This window comes from Antechinus flavipes, chromosome 4 (assembly GCF_016432865.1).
Source record: "Antechinus flavipes isolate AdamAnt ecotype Samford, QLD, Australia chromosome 4, AdamAnt_v2, whole genome shotgun sequence".
Lineage (NCBI taxonomy): Eukaryota > Metazoa > Chordata > Mammalia > Dasyuromorphia > Dasyuridae > Antechinus > Antechinus flavipes.
Genome location: NC_067401.1, coordinates 408,768,880 through 408,794,295, shown reverse-complemented (window position 1 = coordinate 408,794,295; position 25,416 = coordinate 408,768,880). Strand labels below are relative to the sequence as shown.

Sequence of the window (25,416 nt, the reverse complement as noted above, 5' to 3'; positions counted from 1 at the left end):
AAAAGAATAATCTACACACGCTGTTAGGATAATCTTGATAAGACTGTCAGAAGGTGAAAACTAGGTTTTTTGAAAGCAGTATTCAACAGTGGATGACATTTTACCATTGCAAATCTGCCTGAAAAATATAGATAATGTAAGATTCCATTTCAACTACAATAAGGTATTTCTTCTGGATATCAAACTCTTAAAAGATTCATTGAAAGATTTAACAACAGGGATAGAATTGTTTGAATACCACCTGGTTTTTAGAAAAAATAATAGTTGTTTTCACTAAATTGAGTATGTTCAGAAGGTGGGAAAATGAATCATATAGGACTTTGTTAAAAACCAATCCTGAGTTGTCACCAATACAACCACACCTAGTCTTTCCCCATTATCTTTTTGCACTCCCTCTCTGAATCTTCTGTTCAACTTTACTCTTTCTGAGATATGTATTCATTTTTCAAGGGATATAGTAACTCATAGCTGCAGCTGCATGGTTGCCATGGGGAAAATCAGTCCTCTACCTTCATTCTTCTCTTACCTATGCAGTTTGTTTCATGGCTATGGCAGGCCCTCTTAGATAATGGAGCACTGAGTGACCTCAGTTTTGTTTTGGATGGAAGAGAATGTCACATAGATGAACAGGCAAAATTCATCCCAAATAACATGATTGTTTCCCCAAACCAAACCTTTCTTCCCTATTTTTGTCAAGGATGCCACTATCTTAATCATTCACATCTGTTCATGATCTTGATGTTATGTTAGATTCACTATCACTCATCTGATGTATCTAAGTACATTATTTTTTATTTTCATCTCTAAAATATCTTTAACCTATACTCCCCTCACTCCATTTGTGCAAATATCCAGTGCCAAGTTTAAAAAAACTTGCTGATCTTATTCCTGTTCACAAACAACAGCTGATCTTTAGATTATAACTTCCTATTTGAACTCCATGTTGTTATTCTTTCTCCATGAGAATCCAGCCTCCACAGAGCCACCAAGGTGATTTTCCTAAAACATATGTCTTATCATCCCTGCAATACACACTACACACACACACATACATACACGCACGCACACACACACACACACACATAACTGCATGTTCAATGATGTGCAATGACTTTCTATTGCCTCTAGGAGAAGATATAAACTTGTCATTTGGCATTTAAATCTCTTCAAAACCTTACTCCTTTCTATCTTTTCAGTCTTCTTACACATTACTCCATTCCCTTTACTACTGTCCAAATTGGCTTTATTGCCCTTCTTTCACACTAATATAAAATACAAATAAGATATCCAAATGTTAACAAGAAATTAAAATATGAAACAATTCATTAAATAAAATAATGTAAAGGAAAAGGAGAGGATGTATATTGAAAGTTTTTTGCTGAACTGAAATCAAATAATTTTTTGCTTGTTTTATATTTTTTTGATAAATTACTATACTCAAAGAAACATGACTTGTGCTAAAAAATGTATTCACTGATTGTTATGATCTAGTATTTAATTATTGGATTATGTATTTCTTAGTTAAAAACTATAATGAAATAAAAAGTCATCTGCTTGGATACCTATACTGATTAAATTAACTGAAGAAGAAAATACTAACCAATGGTTATTATTTTAAAAATCCACTCTGTTTTCCAAGACATAGAGTGGGTTTTTAAAAACAAAATGAAGCATTTTAATCACAGTATTCTTACTAAAACATTGGTCAAGAAACAGAAGATTATTCAGAGACCTGTGGACAGGCAAATAGTTGACTTGAATAGGCAGCAACACATCACTTAGAAAGAATTGCATAAGAAAGGCATTTGTAAAGCATGTTGATTAAAAATACATGATTGAAAAAAGAACAAATTCTAGACATATAATCTATATATATAGACATATAGTATAGATAAAAGTAAGAAATTATCAGAATGTTACATAGACTCCATGCAGCAAACCAAGGAATAGACATGGATGAGAATTGCATAGCTTAGACAATATGGATAGATTGCATCCACACTATGTATTATTGGATGGAGTACTCACATAAATTAAATTGATTGATTGATTTGATTTGATTGCTATCTTTATTTGTAAATTTATTGTAATATTTAAAGATGAAGAAAAAGAGACTTTAAAACATCAAAAACATTTGACAGTACTCATGTAGGTAGAAAATAAACTCCCTGAGGGACTGTTTTTGCATTTCTTTGTATCACCACTTTTAGCCCAATGTATATCGTATATTAAGAACATTGATTGATTATAGTCAATAATGACCAAAAGTAGAATTCAAACCCAGATATCTCTTAAATTTGCAAAGCCCAGTGTGCTTTCCATGTCTCTCACCATATTTCTAGTAAGTGCTATATGTTTTCTTTTGTTTAATATTAAATGCATTTATTTCCCTAAGTAAACAAAATGTATATTTTAGTAAGACCCAGAGTGTCCGGGGATCAACAAGGACTGACACAGGATAAGCCAATAGAGATCTCAGTGACAGCAGGTGAAGATGTTACACTTCCATGTGAGGTGAAAAGCCTGCCTCCACCCACAATTACGTGGGCCAGAGAAACACAACTCATCTCCCCATTCTCTCCCAGGTAATAAGATTTGCTAGGAACTTTGTCCTCTGAAAACATAATTTCTTAGATACTGCTTTTTTCTGACTTTCTATGTGCTTGAAAACAATTTTTTATTATTCACATCTTGTCATTCAGAAAATTAATTTAAAAATGTGATTTTGTAGAAGACACCTATCTTTATTTAATTCAAGTTTAAGGGTTATTAAATAATCTTAATATTCTCCCACACCTGTGTGTTTCATAAAGTTAACTCCTCTTATAATGGAGGCCTGATGAGTGAAGTTTCATTCTCAGAATATGTATAGCTTTCTTTACTTGCTGCCAAGCTGAATGGTTCTGGAGCCAGTTGTATAAAATGTCTATACATACTGCAGAACAGGGCTCACAGGTTTACAATTGCATGTCATTATACTTTTTCAGATGGAGTCTCTATCTCTTTCTACTTACAGTAGTATTCAGAATATACTGCATATGTACTGAGAATGTTCATATCCTTGCTAGGTCCCTTGGCTTTAAGGAAATAACATTGTTCTCTTTTTCATTGAAAATATCAGGAGATTTTGTTATCTTAACAGCTGGAATGCAATTAGCTGAACAGGAATAAGGTACAATACACTTATCCATTTCTAGAATTTTCTATTTAATAACTTTCTGGGTCATCTGTCATAAATTAAGAGATAGAAGTAATCTATTAAAGCAGAAGTGTCAATATGGTCTCTGGGGGCCCAACTCCACTGTGTGGCCTGAACCACATTAAAATGAAATTAAGAAATACTTAACAAAATAAATAAGAATGCAATAGAATATAAATAATGTTAAATTGTGATTAATGGTCCTCTTTCTACTTAAGTTTGATACCACTGGACTGAAGGGTACCTGACTGGACTTTAATTATGACACATTTGTATCATAATTAACATTGATCCTCACTTTAATATAATCAACTATGGACTCAAAGAACAGCAAATTCCTTTGCTTTATGGCTGGCAAATGCCAATCTCCTGAGGTTTCTTCAAGATTCAATTCAAATGCCTGAAGTCTTCTCTGTTCTCTCCAGGATTCCTCCTCCCTTTCTCAAATTTTCCTGGATTCATTTAATGTCTAATTTTATTACTTCATTCTTTGTTTTGTATTATATTATCCACTTACATGTTTTATTCTATTCTGTGTAACTTGATCTCCTTGAAAGCAAGAAATAGTTTCATTTTACTCTTTATATCCAGAACCAAGGACAGCGCCTTGCACAAATAAGCTTTTAAGTGTGTATTGAATTCAAGTGGAAAAAATCCAAGCAAAGGCAATGTTAGCAGACCAAAATTAAACAGATAATTGTGAAAGATTGGACATGGTTTCATTGTCATTTAAGTTGTTGTAATATTAGGAGAATATTAGGGAGGTTTGATTGTACTTACTCTTTTAAAGGCACTATATGTATGTTTCCTCTCTTACAGGCACATCTTCCTTTCTTCAGGATCAATGAAAATCACTGAAACACGTGTTTCAGATAGTGGAATGTATCTTTGTGTTGCCACAAATATTGCAGGGAATGTGACTCAGTCCGTTAAATTAAGTGTCCATGGTAAGATTGGAGGCACAATAAAGACAATGTGTCTATGATAACTTTGTGAACTGGCAGTGATGATTTTGTGAACTGACAACAATGAAAACTCATTAATTATTTTTCTTTATGTTATATTTAAAGCTTAGACTTTATGTAAAAGAATTGCTAAACGAAACAGCTTCTTGTACAGATCAGAAATATTCATTTGTTTTCCATAGAGTGATTAACTAATTTCTTTCAATTATTTCTCCTTCTAAAAAAGTGAATATTCCAAAATTTTTGAAGCTTAGATATTACCAGGTTTTGTATATTTCCCAGACTTCCTGCTTGTACTATTCTTGAAATAAAGAAAAATAAGGAAGAGATAAGTTAATTTAAGAATATTAATTTAAGAGATGATGGAATTTTAACACATAACATTATTTTGGCTTTAAGGAAATAAACATATAGAAAATTAGATTCTCCCCTTCTATTAAGGATTTATTAACTACTGCAACTACTTTTTAGATAGTCTTTCTTTTCCTCATTCTCATGCATTCTACACTGAACTGCCAGAAAAAAAAATTCTCGTCAATAGTTTTCATGAAATGATTTACTTTTCCAAAAATATACAATGGCTTTCTATTATTTATTATATGTAAATGGTCTAAATTATTCATTTTAACATTGAAGGGACTATGTCAAATGCCTAATCAGTAATTCTGATTGACTCTCTAAAATCTTTTATTCCTCTCCACTGCTCTTTCTTTTTCCTTATTGTAATTACTTGTATGCTTTTCTCTCTCTCATCCCCACTTGTTAGTTGCTTGTTCCTGTTAACAATCAGCTAGCAAGTGCTATTTTAAAAATTTGGAATGATATCCTTTTCACCATTCTGTACATCTTACACCTTTTAAAATATGATTCCAAATACATAAATTCTTAAAAATATTTTCTGATGAACCATATTTGACAAATTATTCACCTACTTTTAATTTATTTGAAATGTTAAATGGTTTGCTGAGTGATTTGCAAATGGTCCTTTTAAAAAATATTTTTTCATACCACAGATTGGCAATTGGATATTGAACAAATTGCATAATATTACTTTGCTTGGAAATTTTATATATATTTGGTTGTTTCTAGTTCCTCCAAGGATACAACGTGGCCCTAGGCTTTTAAAGGTGCAAGTTGGTCAGAGAGTTCATATCCCCTGCAATGCCCAAGGATTACCTTTCCCTGCACTTACCTGGTTTAAAGATGGAAACTCAATGGTGATTGATGGAATGCATTATGCCAGTAGTCGAGATGGAACACTAAGCATTGACCAAGTACAACTTTCAGATTCTGGTGTATATAAATGTGTTGCTAATAATATAGCTGGCAGTGATGAAGCAGAAATAACAGTACAAGTTCAAGGTAATTTTATATTTATATAGAAAAAGGTGGTGTTGGAGAAAACAACTCAAGTGTATATAACTAATTTCCTTAAAATATTTTTGACTTTCCCATGGACATAATGTTTTTGTATAGTCTTATAGGCAGAATTGAAAGGAATCTCTTCCATATGTAACTGGAAGAGAAAAAAAATATTAAGTCATGAATCACTCTATATATTTATTATATTCAGTCTTTGGAATTTAAATTGCTATGTGATAATCTAATCTCAATACCAGATAAATTATATTTGTGAGAAATTGTATGCTGTTAGTAGAATTACTATTTTATCTAAATACAGTTAAACATAATTTCTATAAATTATATTCCTAAGAAATCTAGATCTTCTGTCACCTATGATAACTGTTGAATTTGCTTTGAGTACTTGAAGGATGAATATGATATCTATAGTTAGGGATGTGTGTATTTGATAAAAAAAATAGGGTCCAGAAAGGAACCAATGAAGAATAATTTGATTTAGGTATTGAAGAATAAGTAGATTTGGAAAGACAAAGAGAAGGTAGAGGGAAGAGGGCATTCTATGAAGTGAAAAATTTACCAATTTGCCCCAAATTTTTATGTCAGTAGTTTGGGGATATGTTTATTTTTACATGTATTTTATTGTACACATATATACATCTATTTAACTAGGTCTATTTTTATCTATATACATATAAATATACCACATATATTGTCGCTTTCTTTATGAAATCTTCACATATTTCTGTGCAGTGATCACTTCCAACTCTGAACTTCATCTTTACATATATAGCTGTAATTTATAACATTTTTATTATGTATATATGTATGTACATTTTGTGTGTATATATATATATATATACACACATATATATATATATAATATATATATATATATATATACATACATATACATATATTGACCTTTCTCAGAAATTCAAGTCCAAAGTATAGAATATGAGAAAGGAAATATATGTAAGGTTTTTTCATTGTTATTGAAAGGTATCTGATCAGATTTGCTAATTTTTTATTTTATTTTATAGCTTACTGAGAAGTAGCATAGTATATAGTAAGAAGCATGCTGGAGTTGAAATCAGAAAATAAGTAACTTACAACTTGTCTCTGACACATACCAGTTGTGTGAAAATAGGCAAGCTAATGAATCTTTCAACATTAGTTTCTTCATCTGTAATATTGGGAAAATAGTGCTTGTTGGTGCATATTTCAAAAATTTGTTTTGAGAATCAAATGAGATCATTCACGTAAAATGTTTTGAAAAACAGTGTATTAAAATCTATACTTTCTCTTGTATAAAGATATTATAATAATAGTAATAATAATAAATAATTGGTTGCTTGGTCTGCAATTGTTTTCAAAGAAGACCAAAATGACATCATTATGTTAGAGCTGAGTTAAAATGTGTTCAACTGTGGTTCATAAGACCAATATGAGCTTGGAGTGCTCTGCCACAGGTCAGACACAAATAATTCATGAACATTTGGGATGACTTTTCTAATTTTGTGCATCTCACATTTCATTTAAATGAATTCAGTTCTGCTTTGCTCATAGAACACACATAGCACCTTTTTTGATGAGGGCATGTCATACTAGGCAATCCTGTGCCAGTGTCTTCCATGTCATATAATCAATTCTAAAGTTCTTAAGAGAGACCTTGAGAGTGTCCTTATTTCACTTTTTCTGAACATCTTGTGAGTACTTGTCATGTGTGAGTTCTCTATAAAATCATCTTTTTGACAAGCTTATATTTAGCATTCAAACAGTGTGGCCAGTAATAGCATTTATATTGTGATTTAAAGTTTATAAGGCACTTTACAAATTGCCTCATTTCCCCAAAAAAACAATGGGAGAAAGTGTTTTTATTATCTCTGTTTTATAGATGAAGAAACTGAGGCAGGAAAAGATTAAATATTTGCTGAAGATCATACAGCTAATAAGTGTTTGAGATGGAATTTGAACTCTGTTCTTCCCAATTCCAGTTCCAGTGCTCTTTTTAATAGATTGTTAGCCATTTCTCCATGTTTGTATTCTCACATACCATCTCTCACAGGGATTCTAATTGATAAATATTTGTGGCATTAACACTTTCTCTTTTTTAAAAATTAGAGCCCCCAGTAGTAGAAGATCTGGATCCTCCTTATAATACTCCATTCCAAGAAAGAGTGGCCAACCAACGCATTGCATTTCCATGTCCAGTAAAAGGTATGAAATACTATAATAATTTATCATTAAGAGCTAATATTAATAATTTATAGTTTTAATTTATAGTTCTAATATTTAGGGCAAGCACTCTTTGGAACAGTGAAGGAAATTAAATGCTAACTTCTTTCATCTTATGGTCATTAGGCCACATACATAACAAATACATCGTGATTTTGCTGACGTGTTAGTTTTCTACAAAAATTCTGATGTGAAGAATAAGAGAAACATGTTAATAATCAGAAGAATAATAATACAGAAAAATAAAAATCATAAAAAGTTAGATTTGGAATGGACCTTAGCAGTCATTAACCAAATCTTCTATACCATGTATGAAAACATATTTAAGAGATTAAAGAGATTGCTTTATAGGTCATATTTACCTTCTTTGACACATTGTTCTTTGTTTTTCCTTCTGGATTTACACTTATCTAACCTTATGCATGAAAACCCTTTTGGTATTAGAAGATAGTTACTGTGACTTTTTATCCTGATTTCCTCATCAGACATTTAGGCTCAATTCCTTCAGACACTTTTCTCATAAAATAACATCAGTTCCCTTTACCATCCTCTTGTTTTCTATTCGGATATATCCAACTTGTTAAATAATTCTCCGAAAATATGGCAGTCTGAACTAAATACTGCATTTCAGGTATGATTTGTCTAATTATGAGGACATTAAAACCATTATCTCCTAATGTGGACATTTCTATTAATCATGGGGGCAACATCTAGGCTTTAGTGTCACTGCTACAGAGAACTGACAAATGAAGAAACTTCAACCAGTGTAAGTGAAAAACTCTGCAACACATTCTTGGACAGTTGGCCTTGAGCTCTAAAAGGTTAAGTTATTGTCTCAGATTCACACAGCGTATATGTCAGAAGGGAGACTTGAATATAGACCTTTCAGACTTCAAGGCTGGTTCTTTACTTTACCACATCAGTATGATTCTTACATAATTTCAGAGTTGGAAGAGACCTTGGAGATCATCTCATTCAATCGGTATAGGAAAAATGCCTCCTTTCTAATATTACCAACAAGGAGAAAACCAAATGATGGACATTCTGTTTCTTCTTTAAAATTCCATTTCACTTTAGAATCATTCTATTAGAAAGAGTTTCCTTATTTCAAGTCTGTGCCTATTTCTTTACAACTTCTGATCGATGCTTCTAGTTCTATCACAAAATAATTAAACAGAGCTGATCAAATCCTCCTGTTTAGATGGATAGTTTTATAATATTTAAAGATTGCTATGTTACCCTTATTTTCTTTTCTCCTCCATTTTAAAATACCTATTTTCTTTTACTGATATCCATGTGGTATTTTGGGCCAAACTTCATTTATGCAAGTCCAGTGATTCATGTAGAAAATAGGAAGTAATAAGTTAGGAAGCAAAAAAAAAAAAAATACATTACACAAGACAAGTAATATTAAAGGAAAAAAAGGAAACACATATATTGCCATTGTAAGATCCACTAACAAAACTTGTAAGGTTTAAAAAGTTTTAAGATTTTATCGAAGGATAAAAATTCAGAGAATTCACTCCATCGCTACATTTGTTATACTGGTCAGTGTTACTGAGGGCAGTAAAAATTCTCCTAAATCTTTTCCAAAATCTTTGGTACCAACTTTCTATAGGCTAGATAGACCTCAGACAGCAACAGAGGCAAGTCAGTAATGATTTTGAGAATCTATCCAATCCCTTAAAAAGAAACCAGTCTATTCTGTGTAAATCAGATGACACTCTTAACTACACATGATCATAAGATCCTTGACCAACCTAGTGGCCTGGATACTTTCCAGTCTATCAATGTCATTCAAAAATATGACTCCCAGAAATGAAGAGAATACTCTAGAAGTAGTCCAAGCAGACTAAAGTTGAATTAGCACTATTAGCATCCCAGTTCTGAGTGTTTAGCTTGTCTTATGTAATTAGCCAAAGTTACATCAATTCACTTAGTTGCCATATCATATTGTTGTCTTACTTTTAGTTTGACGTCAACCAAAACTCCTAGCTTTTATGATTGAATTGTTATCTAGTTATATTTCTCCTATACTGTACTTGTGAAGTTGGTTTTTTTGAGCATAGGTTGAATATTAATGTAGTTTAAAATTATTTGATTTAAGAGTAGCTGCTTATTTGATAGTATAAAATAGATTGTAGTTATTTTTCTACAAAAAGCTCCTTACTATATCTTGAAATATCTTCTTTGGACCATAGTGGATGTCTGTCAGTAACTAGAGTTCATCTTTCTTAGCTATCATGAAATTTTTTTCTATCATTTTTCAATCATGTCTGATTCTTCATGATTTCAGTTGGGGCTTTCTTGATGAAAATACTTAGTCATTTCCTTTTCTAGCTCATTTTACAGATGAGGAAAAAGAGGCAAACCAGTTTTACATTTTGCATTAATAAATCATAATCCATATCTTCCATCTAGTGGGACAATGTGTGGTATACTCACATAGCAATATAATTTATGTCTCCCTCTAATGTATAAATATTCTATATTGTTTTTTCCCCTCAGACTTGTAAATAAAGGAAAATGTATGTTTGCATATCTGCATGTGAATTTTTTTACATATAGTGCTACTTATCTACTTATCTGTTTCTTTGAAACGACAAAATTAATCCTCTAAAACATATAAATATTTTTATTTAATTTCTTCTGATTACCTCAAGAAAGAGAACTTATCTTCAAATTTAAATGTAGGCTATGTGTCTCAGAAAGCATTCCACGAATTAATATTTTAATAAGACCTTCGAAAAGTCAAATCACAAATATCTTGACAATAGTCTAATATTATATACTTAATTTATAACAATTTTCTCTCTTCTTGACATAATTAATAGTTATTTTATTGAAAACTGTTTTTATACTCTGAAAAAAATTGATATTCCTTCGTTTTCTCTTTAGGCACCCCCAAACCAACAATCAAATGGCTACATAATGGCAGAGAGCTGACTGGCAGAGAACCAGGCCTTTCAATTTTGGATGATGGAGCATTGTTGGTTATTGCTTCAGTTACACCATATGATAATGGGGAGTACATCTGTGTGGCAACCAATGAAGCTGGAACTACAGAAAGAAAATATAATTTAAAAGTTCATGGTAAAAATGGCATAAAATACAAAAATCCTATGACTTAGAGTTGTCTTTCTTCAAGTACTTACTTAAAGTTTTTATTCAATTCATCATTCTAATTTTAAACATTCAGAATCCTTGCTGAGCAGTTGTTGGAATCAGCCCCTTGAAATTTCAGCCTAAACTTATGAATATCACTTTGTTCAAATAGAAATGATTTAAAGAACCAACTTTTACACTTGAGTTATAACTATTTATTTCATTTTAAAAAGATCAGATGATTAACTAAATAAATCAAATGAAAATTAAATAACTGTCAAAATTAATTAATAATAAAAACAGAAATGTAATATAGAACAGAAAACTATTATTTTTTATTTACAAGATATATGCATGGATGAAAAAGTATCCATGCATATATACTTTTTCATCATTGACAATTGCGAAACCTTTTGTTCCAATTTTCCCCCTCCTTCCCCCTACCGTCTTGCCCAGATGGCATGTTGAGTAATACATGTTAAATATGTTAAAGTATAAGTTAAATACTATATATGAGATATATATATATGTATATGTGTGTGTGTGTGTGTCTGTGTGTCTGTATGTGTGTATACATGTCCATACAGTTATTTTGTTGTACAAAAAGAATCGGACTTTGAAATAGTGTACAATTAACCTGTGAAGGAAATCAAAAATGCAGGCAGACAAAAATAGAGGGATTGGGAATTCTATGAAGTAGTTCACACTTGTTTCCCAGGGTTCTTTCACTGGGTGTAGCTGATTCAATTCATTACTGTTCTATTGGAACTGATTTGGTTCATCTCATTGTTGAAGAGGGCCACGTCCATCAGATTTGATCATGATATAGTATTGTTGTTGAAGTATATAATGATCTCCCGGTCCTGCTCATTCACTCAGCATCAGTTCATGTAGGTCTCTCCAAGCCTTTTTGAAATCATCCTACTGGTCATTTTTACAGAACAATAATATTCCATAATATTCATATGCCACAATTTATTCAGCCATTCTCCAATTGATGGGCATCCACTCAGTTTCCAGTTTCTGGCCACTACAAAGAGGGCTGCCACAAACATTTTGACACATACAGATCCCTTTCCCTCCTTTAAGATCTCTTTGGGATATAAGCCCTGTAGTAACACTACTGGATCAAAGGATATGCACAGTCTGATAACTTTTTGAGCATAGTTCCAAATCACTCTCCAGAATGGCTTCTTCCATAATGGTTGGTGTTCACAATTCCACCAACAATGTATCAGTGTCCTAGAAAACTAGACAACTTAAATAAATTTTAAAGAATCTGATATATCAAATAAATTGGAAGAGCATAAGATAGTTTACCTCTCAGACCTGTGGAAGAGGGAGGAATTTATGACCAAAGAAAAACTAGAGATCACTATTGACCACAAAATAGAAAATTTTGATTATATCAAATTGAAAAGTTTTTGTACAAACAAAACAAATGCAGACAAGATTATAAGGGAAAGAATAAACTGGGAAAACATTTTTACAATCAAAGGTTCTGAAAAAGGCCTCATTTCCAAAATATGTAGAGAATTGACTCTAATTTATAAGAAATCAAACCATTCTCCAATTGATAAATGGTCAAAGGATATGAACAGACAATTCTCTGATGAAGAAATTGAAACTATTTATAGACATATGAAAATATGCTCCAAATCATTATTAATCAGAGAAATGCAAATTAAGACAACTCTGAGATACCACTACACACCTGTCAGATTGGCTAGAGTGACAGGGAAAGATAATGTGGAATGTTGGAGGGGATGTGGGAAAACAGGGACACTGATACATTGTTGGTGGAATTGTGAACACATCCAGCCATTCTGGAGAGCAATTTGGAACTATGCTCAAAAAGTTATCAAACTGTGCATACCCTTTGATCCAGCAGTGTTTCTACTGGACTTATACCCCAAAGAGATACTAAAGAAGGGAAAGGGACCTGTATGTGCCAAAATGTTTGTGGCAGCCCTGTTTGTAGTGGCTAGAAGCTGGAAAATGAATGGATGCCCATCAATTGGAGAATGGTTGAGTAAATTGTGGTATATGAACATTATGGAATATTATTGTTCTGTAAGGAATGACCAGCGGGATGAATACAGAGAGGACTGGCGAGACTTACATGAACTGATGCTAAGTGAAATGAGCAGAACCAGGAGATCATTATATACCTTAACAATGATACTGTTTGAGGATGTATTCTGATGGAAGTGGATCTCTTCGATAAAGAGAGCTAATTCAGTTTCAATTGATCAAAGATGGGCAGAAGCAGCTACACCCAAAGAAAGAACACTGGGAGATGAATATAAACTGCTTGCATTTTTGTTTTTCTTCCTGGATTATTTATACCTTCTGAATTCAATTCTCCCTGTGCAACAAGAAAACTGTTTGGTTCTGCACACATATATTGTATCCAGGAAATACTGTAATCTATTCAACATGTAAAGGATTGCTTGCCATCTGGGGGAGGGGGTGGAGGGAAGGAAGGGAAAAATCGGAACAGAAGTGAATGCAAGGGATAATGTTGTAAAAAATACCCTGGCATGAGTTCTATCAATAAAAAGTTATATAAAAAAAAGAATCTGATATATCTTTGTTTTGTTCTTGTTGGCCAGACAATTGGAGTTAAGTGACTTGCCTAGGTCACACAGCTTGTAAGTGTGAAGTGTCTGAGATCAGATTTGAATTCAGGTCCTCCTGACTTCCGCTATTCTATCCACTGCACTATCAAGCTAATCCAAATGCTAATATATCTTTAATGCTTTAATCATATGTTCTGCCCTTTCATGATAGGAGCCCTTGTAGCATTCACCTTGGATTTCTTATTAGCTCAATATTTAGGAGAAAAAAATGAATTGTTCATGTTTTAGAAATTGACTTTTTCTATCCCAATTCACTATCAAATAAAATTTCAAAGTAAAGCCTCTCTTTTTTTGTAGTTCCTCCTGAAATCAAAGATAAAGGACAAGTGACAAATGTATCTGTGGTGCTAAACCAGCCCACAAATCTCATTTGTGAAGTCTCAGGCAACCCATCTCCTATCATCATGTGGTACAAAGATGATGTCCAGGTAGGATCATATCCAAAAAATATGTATGTTCCAATGAAGTTCTAATTTGATTTTGACCTCTAATTGTCTGTGAAGTATATTAGTAACACTCATTTTTTGTGTGAACACTGAAGGTGACTGAAAGTAACACTGTCCAGATAACACATAATGGGAAGATGCTACAGCTCTTCAAAGCTTCTCCGGAAGATGCTGGGCACTACACCTGTAGAGCAATTAATATTGCTGGCAATTCTGAGAAGGATTTCAACATTGCTGTGCTCAGTAAGCAGAACACTCTTAAAATCTCGTACCACATTATATCATATGTAAGCTAACTACATTAGAATGGATCAGTGATGGAGAAAGAATACACAGGACAAAATGCTCGTAAACTAGTTTCTTTTTCTTTATTATTTGGGAATAAGTTGGAATGGATAGTTAAAGCTATTCTAATTCTTTACACACTAGCATCTTGATATTGTTGCTATTATTCTATATATGAACTATTGAAACACTTTTAATAACTTCTTAAAAATTATCCGTCATTGCCTCCCTTCTGACACACAAAAGCTGTATCGAGCTGGATATGCATGAAATTGACTGGAAAGAATGAGACTTTTTTTGCCATATTGTGAATATGTGCAATCACTCTTTCTTTGTCCAAGTCCTGAAATCTGATGACATGTTCTTTTATGCTTAGTCACAGTATTTGGAGCCATGCAAATTTGAATAAATCTTATGTTATATTGAAAAAGCACCTCAAATTCTGGTTCCTTCAAACATGTAATTCCACAATGATCTAGGAAAGACTAAGTCCTTATCTTGGGCTGTCCTTGAGTATTGTTTGTAGACATCAAAAAATATTTAGCACTCTGTGCTGTTTTTATCACTTGAGAAATTCAGAGGGAATATAGCACTTTGGGCCCCCAGAAACTTCTTATCCTGCTGGAGTTAGCAGCACGAAGCCTTGGTTTCATTACTATCTATGTGACCATATCTAAATCACATAAACTTTCTGAGATTCAATTTATAATTAATTAATATCCTAATTAGCATCAGGATATCAATGCCCATATTATTTATATGATAGATCTTTGTAAAGCTTACATGAGATCATCTATATAAAATACTTTGAAACATTAAAGAACTTTATAAAGTATTTTTAAAAATTTTATACATAGTACATAAAGAATTCTAGTTAATTCTTGATTTATAATTATTATTAGAAATATAAATAATTCCAACCTATTGATGATATCCCTCCTCATATTTTGACCAGTTCTTGTACAAAAAATAAGAAGCTCATTCCTAGGCTCATATTCAAAAATTTTCTGATATAGAAAAATCTGCTAAAGCCACTGGCATAGCTTTTAAGAACTCAATATCATGTCCACCACACCAAAAGGATGCTTTAGGAGTAGTTTCTGTGTAAGTAAAAATTGTATAACCAAAGAAGAATGCAAATAAAGGGAAAATAACAGTATAGATATTATTTTGGGAAGGGGTATGGTATAATGGGAGATAAGGAATGAAGACAGAAGAAAGGAAACAGAATGATAAGTACTAATTTCAGCACAAGAAAAAAATTTTTGATATACATTATTTTGTTTATATCTCAAATTTTCCAAGAATTTATCAGTTAGAGGCTTTTAACAGTATATATAATGGTAAACTGGGAATAGCATTATGGTTCAATAAATATCATTTGAAATGAAACAATTTAGTAATTCATATAAAATTTTAAAGAAATGATTCTAGCAGTAAGTTATTTTGTGTGAGAGTCATCTCTTCATAAACAATCCTTCTTTCCTTGTTATACATCTAAATGTTTCTCAAAATAAAATCTGATTTAAGAGCAAAGGTGTTAGCCTAGGAAGTATAAATTACTGTTACAGATCTGTCATGAGATTTTTCCAGTTTCTCATTTTAAATTTTGGCTCTTCTGCTGTTCTTTTTTTTGCATTCTGAACTTTAAAACCCTGTTTAACTGATGAAGGAACATTTATTTTCCCATGTGTTAATTCATGGATTCTCATGGTAAAATTTCTTTGTTCAAGTTCCACCCACCATAATAGGTGCCAATTTTCCAAGTGAAGTTTCAGTTATCCTCAACCATGACACAAGCTTGGAGTGTCAGGTCAAAGGCACTCCCTTTCCTGCTATTCAGTGGTTCAAAGATGGAAAGTAAGTACTTATTTTTTTTGTCTGGAGCAATGCCTCTACTGATAGAATATAATTGTATGAAGAATAACTAATAATATAAGCTTTTACCATGTGTCAAGAATTGTACTAAGTGCTTTTCAATTATCTCACTGGATACTCACAAGAACCCTGTAAGCTAGATGCTAGTATTATTATCCCCATTTTACAGGTAAGAGAATTGAGGCAGGCAAAGATTGCATGACTTGTCCAGGATCACACAACCATATTTTAACCCAGGTCTTTTTGACTTTAGACCTAGCTCCCTATTCACTGTGCCCCTTAGTTGTCTCTATGAAGGACATAATGTAAAGAAACATAATAGACTTCCTCCCTTCATTTATTGCCTTGATACATTTTAAACATGATTAACAAATGCTTCTTGAAAGCAATGCAGTATGCTTCATGCTTAAGTTTTATAAAATACATTGTAAATGTTATTAGTAGATTTAAAAAAAATAAATGATCCCATCACTTTGACCTTTCTGACTTTGAACTTAGAAAGTTGAAGTCAGTTCAATAGAATTCTTAATTATAGAGTGACGTCAAACCTTTACTGTCTAATGAGATAGATACTAATAATAGGTCATGAAGAATTTATCATATGATTAAAACTACAGATATCTTTCTTCACATATAAGCACATCAAGTTGTCAAAAATTTCTTTTGACAACCATCCTGAAATTCAAACAAAATTGTGGTCATTATGAATGACCATAATATCCATAATAATATTAGAATGAATACTCCAGTTTTTTCTATAGGAGGAAAAAAAGTACCATCTTATGACCCATGTAGAACCTATGGGTAGTTGCTCCAGAACTCAAGAGGAGGTATGATTTTTCACAAGATTCCAATGATTGCATTGTTTTGATGCTCCAGTAAGATTTTATGGGTAAAGGGTTTTGCAAAACTCAATTAAAGCACTATATAAATGTTAGCTGTTATTATGTGAAAAAACAGCTGAGATATTTTATTACTATCATACATCTGTGTAACTAGTTCATTAAAAATAATTTTTGTCATGCTAAAAATAGGGAAATATATACTTTGAGAAGTGAAAATAGAATCATGAAATGACATGAAAACGATCTCTTCTTCAGGCCCTTATTTTTAGGAGACCCAAACATTGAACTTCTAGACAGAGGACAAGTTCTATATCTAAAGAATGTACGTCGAAGTGACAAAGGACGATATCAGTGCAGTGTATCCAATGCAGCTGGCAAACAAAACAAAGATATCAAATTGACTGTCTATGGTAAGTTATAAAAATGACTTTTACCTTTTTTTTAATGGAAAAATTAAACATTCCTTGTTTTGATATAATTTTAACTACTGGTTCTAATCTCAAAATTAAATAATATTATTTTAGAAGGGACTCTATATTGGTATATTCTTGAATAGATGTATACTTTTGTGCAATTTTACTGAAACATTTTTATCTTTACTCAGGGTTATTTATGCCACTGCAGCAGCTAGTCAGTTTGGGGGTTTCTTGAAAGTACTTGGAGATTTTCAAATAATATCAATGAAGGTGGGAAAGTTATTCCTGTGAATAATATAACTATGAAAGATGACACTGCATTTGGAGTAAAAAGACTTGGATTTGAGTCCTGAGTTCTTAAACTCTAAGATCCTAGATATATTACCAAATCTCCATGACTATCAGTTTTCCTCAATTATAAAACAGTATTAATGATTTTGTGTACCCATGTGCTCTATGAATGAGTTTTTGTTAGATACATAAATGAGAATGGTATACCCCCTTCTAAATGGTTTAATATAGATAAATATGAATTTTAGTGATATTTATATTTATATAGATGTAAATGTCACATCATCATGCTTTCTAAATAAATTTACAGTTGATTCTGAACACTTTGCAATCCTCTTAAATACCTCCTATATTTTGGGCTTATCCATAACAAAACCTTTTATGGTTTTTAGTATGTAAATCCATCTGACATTTGTCTGAGGTAGTTGTCAAATGTTATTATTTCCCTTTTGCAAATAGTAAATAGGAGGACATAATGAAATTAAGCAGTTAGATCAATCAAGCATGTTCAACAGGAAACAGGAATAGAACTTCAATGAACACCATTTCTTCTTTCATTTTGTACACTTTAGGTAAATTGTAGAGTACAAGACTTGAGGAAAATTGAATAACTTCAAATGGAGCCATATGGAAATAACAATATCCTATAAAAGGCATTGCTTTGGGAACTTTCTTTTCTAACATGGACTTCGCCATTGATAGAATTGAGATATAATGGATTCTATTAGTGGTTTTATTTTTTTTCTTCTGCACAGATAAAAACTAATAAAGAGTGATCTTATCTTTACTCATTATTTTTCTTTTCATTCTTCTTTCTTCTTTTTTCTTTATTCTCCAAAAGATAGAAGTGGTAGATGTATATATGTACATTGGTCATCTAGAAATAGGAAGAAAAGGCAAAATTATTTTATTGTCCTTTTCCCCAAAGAACATATGATTAGGAATATATCTGCTTCTGTATATATGCAATATGCTCAAGAAAAAAACTTTGAGCACAGGAGAGAACAGTGTAAAACTACCATTATTCTATGGTGATATTCTAATACTAAGGAGACTAACTCTTATCCAAAACCAAAGGATTTAAGGGATCCATAAAGAAAGCCAAGCTATGACAAAAATGTAAAGACTGGAAGAGAAAGCAATAAAAATAACTAGATAATAATATGTTGAAAAGAAAATGTATTTAATAATTATCACATAATTATGCACATAAAATCATATTCAATATCCTCAATCAAATTTGGTTTTCATCTAACTAGGTTCTAAATTCTTTTTATACAATAGTATATTGATATGAATTTCTCATGATGTGAATGAATATGGTGCTCATCACTTAGTGGAATCAAAGCTTCGTGGTTTCATGCACAATGATTATGCATGTACTTCTATAAAAAGAGCCAGGGTGGAAGAAGAAATCAACCATGAAAAGATATATCCTGTACAAAAGAGCATAACATTAGAAAAAGATTAGACACATCAGTGGCCAAGTTAAACAAAACCATTTTTGCTACCATTGGCTTCCTACCAGAGTCCAGAAATTGAAACGATAGTGCAATATCTTGCTAAGCTGTTGAGTTGTCTTCTCTAGCCTGCTGTAGGCCTGCCAGATTCTTGTCAGTGATTAATTATTTTTGGTGGTATAAAAAAGTCATGTTTCCATGGAATATGAACTGTCTTCTTTCTCACTCTCTGTTTTTGAGTTTCTTTTCTTCTATTTCCTCTATCTTTCTCCCCTATTCTATTTCACTCTTTCATTCTTAAATACACATAGGGTTTTTGGTCTGAGAGACTGAAAAATGACCATCCTTTTGTTAATAATACACACACACACACACACACACACACACACACACACACACATATATATATATATATATATATACCCCTCAAACTTCTTAAGAAGAAAAATCCATATAATGACTAAAACATACTGAGATTATTGGGTTCAAAGGCATCATCAAAATGTGAAGTTTGAATATCACAATTCAGGAAATAATGCTATTTCCTTCCCAGTGTGCATACCTGCACCACTGAGTGTTAATTTGAAACTTACTTTTTTCCCCTTAAGTTAAAAAAAATATATTTTTATTACAGAGATGGATGCCAAGGGAAACAAACTTCATCCTTTGGTTTCCTTGTGAGGATTATTTACTTGCATTTATCACTGAGTGGATTGTACAGTCAATTCCCTCCATTAGATGGTTCTTTTTCTATTCACAATCATTGATATGTGATTAGAGCAGGAGGCTAAATGCATCTGTCCTTTAAGAAGTACATATGGTCAGTGGGATTAGTCATCAAATATATAACTCTCAGCTATTAGGAGAATGTAAACATTCAGAAATTGTTGAATTGAAGGCATGTGTAAAATAGCCCATCAACTATTTAATTTATGGAGAATTTAAGCAATAACAATTATATATCATATAATTCACAGTTTTATAATTGGTTCCTTTTGTTTAAAAAACTTAAGAAAATTTTTAAATGATGGGTGAAGTTTCATATGTAGACTCTTGTTGGAAGACATAAGAAAAAAAGATAAATGGCCCATAATGGATTGAACCTATAAGTATTGATTTCTTTAGTTCTGTACTTCAGCTGAACTAGGTTGTCTATTTTTTAAGACAAGTATGACTAAAAGTTTGACCTTAATTTGCCATTTCTTAAAAGCACAAAAAAATTCATAGTAAATATATATAAATTCTACTCCTTGACTCTAGCCATTTTTAGACTGGGACCAACGCTCTGTCCATGCCTATTTGTCACTTTGGGTCCATTCTAAAAATGATTTCTATAAAGTATTTAGAAATGTTAACATATTGTCGGTCATTTGTTTTCTTTTAAACTGCGGCGATTATGGCATAACACAGGGATGGCAGGATTAAGATTGTCGTGGGGATCAAGCCATTAGTATTATTTTTTTTACCAATAAGTCCTCAGGGACTTGGTGAAGAAAATGAGGCATGTTGACACTGAATGCTAGAAATTACATATGTCACCAATTAGATGAGCAAAGCTGAGCACATGAAATGTAAGTAGTTCCAAAAAATATACTGACAGGCAGAAACTAAAAGGTCCCAGTCATCATTAATAGCTGGTTAGAAAAGATTATTTCTTGGGGAAAGAACACAGAATTGTACCACCTTTTTGACTCAGACATTTTCCCTTTTGCCCCTTGACCTAATTCCAGATTTCTTGTGCTTGTGTTAGATATTTCAGTAAGAATTATTCTTACATATAACGTTACTTTAGAACTCTACATCTAAATAAACCCCTGAATTTATATTCTTAACAGCCCTGGTAGATAAATATGATGACTAATATAATTTTGACCAAAAATTTTGATAAAAACAGCTGTGGTGTAGTGGAAGAAGACCTGAATTAGCTAGGAATTTGTAAGCTCTGATGAGAATGTGTATTATATACTGTCTCTGTGACTTTCAGAAAGTGTTGTTACCCTTCCAATCTTCATTTTCATCATCTGAAATGAGAGAGCTGGTTTAAGTTCTATCAAATGTGATTTAACAAAAGATAATTGTATTTCAAAATTATTGATTTCCTTTGTTATCCTATATATTATATTTTGTATTTAATATGTCTCCAAGAAGTCCATAGGTTTCATTAGACTGGCAAAGGGAACCATGGAACAAATATGGATTAGAATCTCCAGTGTAGATGATCTCTATACTTCATATTTTTCTTTTGTTTTAGTTTATTTTTAGAAAATCCTTAGATGATCCTTGTTTTCGATTTATCTTATATGGATGATTTATACATAATTGTTTGCTTGTTGTCTCTATCTTTCTTATAAAGATTTCACTTTTTCACTTTTCTTTGTATCTCTAGTGATCAGCACAGTGCCTGGCAGTTTAGACTGAATGGGTAACATGTGTGATAATATAGCTTCCAATATGGTACTACTCTTATGCTTTGTTATGGCACAGAGGACAAAAGCTAGCAATTGCTACTTTGCTGAATTGGTTCAATGATAAATTGTCAGGATATCCATTTAGGTAATTCAAAGATTACTTATCAAAAGGTTGGCTGTACAGTGAGGAATTTTTGTCATTGTTCATTTTGACTCACAGAATCATCTATTGTACTATGGAGTTATTGCAGTCTGAAAAAATAAATCGAAGAAGTATCCATATTGATGAAATCATTGCTCTCTTGAGGAATTAAAGTATGACATTCAAGATCCCATAAAGATTATTGAGATTTAAGAAATTTTTGTTTTTGTTCTTATTTCTTATAGTTCCACCTAGTATTAAAGGAAGTAATATGACCACTGAAATATCTGCAATGATCAACAGCATAATTAAGCTAGAGTGTGAAGCACGTGGACTTCCAGTGCCTGTCATAACATGGCATAAAGATGGCCAGCTGATCATATCCAACCCACAAGCCCTTTATATTGATAAGGGGCATTTTCTACAGATCCCTCATGCTCAAGTATCTGATTTTGGAAAATACACATGTCATGTGACAAACATTGCTGGAACAGCTGAAAAAGCATATGAAGTGGATGTGTATGGTAAAGAAAAAATAAATTTTCTTATTTTTGCCTTTTCTATTGTTTGTAAGTGTATGATAACAAAACAGTAGTTTTTCTTTTTTATTAAAGTATTACTGCCAGTGTATTTTATTTGTTTCAAAGGTCTCTTTTTAAGTTAGGGAATAGGAAAAAAAAGAATCAGCCTCCTAATTTGAGTCTAAAGTGAATCTCTATGGGTCTGTAAAGCAGGATGTCCTATTTATTCTAACAACTGTTTTGTCTCTGAGTGATTAGGCATTCATTGAAGCTTTTGATAAATTTGTTAGGTTGGTAGAACCAAGACTGGTGCACATATTTTCTCTATCTTTCCTCATTATATGAATAATAGTTTTCAAGTCAAATATGCAGGATCCTAGTCAAAGTAAAAATCAGAGTGGTAGGTCATATGAATGAACCTGAAATATTCTTCTCAGTAAGTTAGGGAGAAAATAGAAAAGGTGAAGAATTAATAGCCACTTATCTTTGTGCTTACATTAAAAATAGCCTTAAAATCACATTTCTTTCCTTAGTTCCACCAATTATTGAAGGCAACTCAGAAACACCTCTGAATAGACAAGTGATTGTTGGCAATTCCCTGACACTGGAGTGTAAAGCAGCTGGCAACCCTCCTCCAGTCCTTACCTGGCTGAAAGATGGTGCACCTGTAAAAGCGAGTGACAACATCCACATAGTAGCTGGTGGGAAAAAGCTTGAAATCATGAATATTCTAGAAGCTGACCATGGACAATACGTATGTGTGGCTAACAGTGTTGCTGGAGAAAAGGAAATCAAATACAATGTTGATGTCTTAGGTATGCGAATTAATAAGCCTCCTGCTTTTTTTTTTCTTAAATTCATACAAAAGTCTTTTGTCACAATTTACTTATTTTATTTCATAAGAGAATTATCATAAATGAATTTCATTAGTTTTTTTAATGTTGCATATATGCAATATATTTGTATTGGTTGTCATTGGCTCCAAATCAAGTCAAACCAACTAAAGTGTCCATGGAATTTGTTCTTATTTTGGTGAGTTTATCATGAAATAAGTATTTGTTCATGCTCTTTCAATCATTCTACAGTGACAGGGCAATTGGGAAAACTACATGTGATACTGTGACTTATTAAAAAGAAAAAAAGTTTATACCAATTTTGAGAGAAAAGCTTTATTTATCTAAAATCTCCTCTCATGTTTTAAGTTGCTCAGATATTCATAATCTTTCTTCTCTACTATTTTACTGTCATTTGTTATAATTACACAAATTTTCTGGGATTGTACATTCTTACATTGCTTTATAGTACCACCAACTGTGGAAGGTGGAGATGAATCATCTGACTTCATCGTGGTTGTTAATAACTTGTTGGAACTGGACTGTCAAGTGATGGGATCACCCCCACCAACTATCATGTAAGGGTTTTGGTATGTCTGCTAAACATATCCAACTTCTTTTTTCAATGGTGTTGGAGTTAATTAGCAAGGACTTTCATGTTATTTACATATATCTAAAACAAAGACCTTTTAAAATTAGCTGCATAAGAATTATATTCTTCATTTCCATAATAAAAGGACTATTTTTTTTTGCTGCAGATAATTTGAAAACAGACAATTCTGTAGAGCATTGAAATTTGTTATGTACAGTGAAATTTCATTTTAAAGAATATATCTGGCAATAGAAGATATTGATAGAAATTACATATCTAGTCAGAAGAGACTAGAAATTAAAGTCTTAATGCACAATCTCTTTTATTGCTCTGAAATGTGCAGTAAACTATTAAGTAAAAGAAGCTTATTAAAAAAAAAACAACAAGAGAAAGCAAATATCTTTGCTCTTTCTTCTTCTTCTAGGCTGCCGAGTATTTTTTGAGGGTTTGCTATTTTGTTTCAGACAATAGCTAAAGAGTACAAGTGAGTTTTTACTAATGAGGCACTGAATGTTTGAAGTGTGGAAAACTGAAAGGAGATGAAAAGTGACTACTGTTTTCTGTGATCCTAAAATAGTGAAAGAACAAAAATAATTTCCAAAAGCTATAGCTACAATTTTTCTTTCTCCCTTGAGCTGCTTATAGTTTTATTTCCACAGTGAATTAATTATTGAGCAGTGCTTGGCAAATAACATATGTGTTGTTTTTATTGTATAGCGTGGTTTTTTTATGGGGAGTAGGAGAAGTATCTGTCTTATTCACTTATCTATTGTAGCTAAGTTGTGACATAATCAGCAAGGCACTGTAACTATAAGCCAGTCAGTGAAGATAGAAAGGACTCATTTAGCTGTATAGCATCACCTTTTTAGCAGAATTTTGCTTATAATTCAATATATTAAAGTACTAGGCTGAAATATTAAGGGAAGATATACTTTAATAATTTGAAAATTTTTTTAGAGATGAATGTTTTCTAATTATCCCTTTATTTTAAAATTGCTAAAATTCCATATTGATTTTTTTTTTGCTCCAGGTGGTTGAAAGATGGCCAGCCAATTGATGAAGAAGATGGATTCAAGATTTTATTAAATGGACGCAAACTTGTTATTCCACAGGCCCAAGTGTCTGACACAGGTCGTTATCAGTGTGTGGCAACAAACACAGCTGGATCTCATGAAAAGGAATTTGATGTAACAGTTCTTGGTATGTTTGAGCAAGGATTGGATCACAGAATTATTGTATTACAGATTTAGGGCCATAAAAGGATTTAGAGGTTCTTCTGGGACAATAACCTCATTTATTTATTCATTTTATTTGTCTTATCCAGAGTGTCAATTGGGAAGTAGTTTATCAGGTCTAGATGTTCTTAGAGTCCAAGACCAAGAGATGAGGTAATTCATATTAAGGAAGAGCTCACCCTTTCTGAGCAAAGAATTGCAATATCTCTATAACAAAGAGATTGTATTATTATTACTATTAATAATAATAACTGGCATTTATATGGCACTTTTAGGTTTGCAAAACTTTGTCCCCATTACGTTCTTTGATTCTGTGAAATGAATGCGATTATTATTAACAGTAATTATTAATTAGATAGCTGTTTTGCATAGTGGTTGGAGCACTGGACCTAAAAATTAGGAAAACCTAAATTCATACATGACTTCCAACTCTGGAAAAGGGATATAAATATATATTAATACAAATGACTGAAAATATTGATGACAACAGCTGTAAACTTTACAGAGATGTGTATAATAATGATAACAAATGAAAATCATAAGGATTTCTTTAAAG

General features: G+C 32.1%; 1 protein-coding gene across 1 annotated transcript in view; it reads left to right on the top strand.

Annotated features, from left to right (window-relative positions):
* HMCN1 (hemicentin 1) overlaps window positions 1-25,416 on the top strand; it is a 503,334-nt gene that overhangs the window by 296,656 nt on the left and 181,262 nt on the right. Inside the window, exons 22-34 of the mRNA XM_051998776.1 lie at window positions 2,417-2,585; window positions 4,019-4,146; window positions 5,254-5,526; window positions 7,648-7,743; window positions 10,660-10,854; window positions 13,806-13,936; window positions 14,050-14,197; window positions 15,973-16,099; window positions 17,218-17,372; window positions 21,925-22,203; window positions 22,734-23,015; window positions 23,503-23,611; window positions 24,656-24,825. Coding sequence (XP_051854736.1) covers window positions 2,417-2,585; window positions 4,019-4,146; window positions 5,254-5,526; window positions 7,648-7,743; window positions 10,660-10,854; window positions 13,806-13,936; window positions 14,050-14,197; window positions 15,973-16,099; window positions 17,218-17,372; window positions 21,925-22,203; window positions 22,734-23,015; window positions 23,503-23,611; window positions 24,656-24,825 — 2,262 coding nt within the window. The remainder of the gene's footprint in view (window positions 1-2,416; window positions 2,586-4,018; window positions 4,147-5,253; window positions 5,527-7,647; window positions 7,744-10,659; window positions 10,855-13,805; window positions 13,937-14,049; window positions 14,198-15,972; window positions 16,100-17,217; window positions 17,373-21,924; window positions 22,204-22,733; window positions 23,016-23,502; window positions 23,612-24,655; window positions 24,826-25,416) is intronic.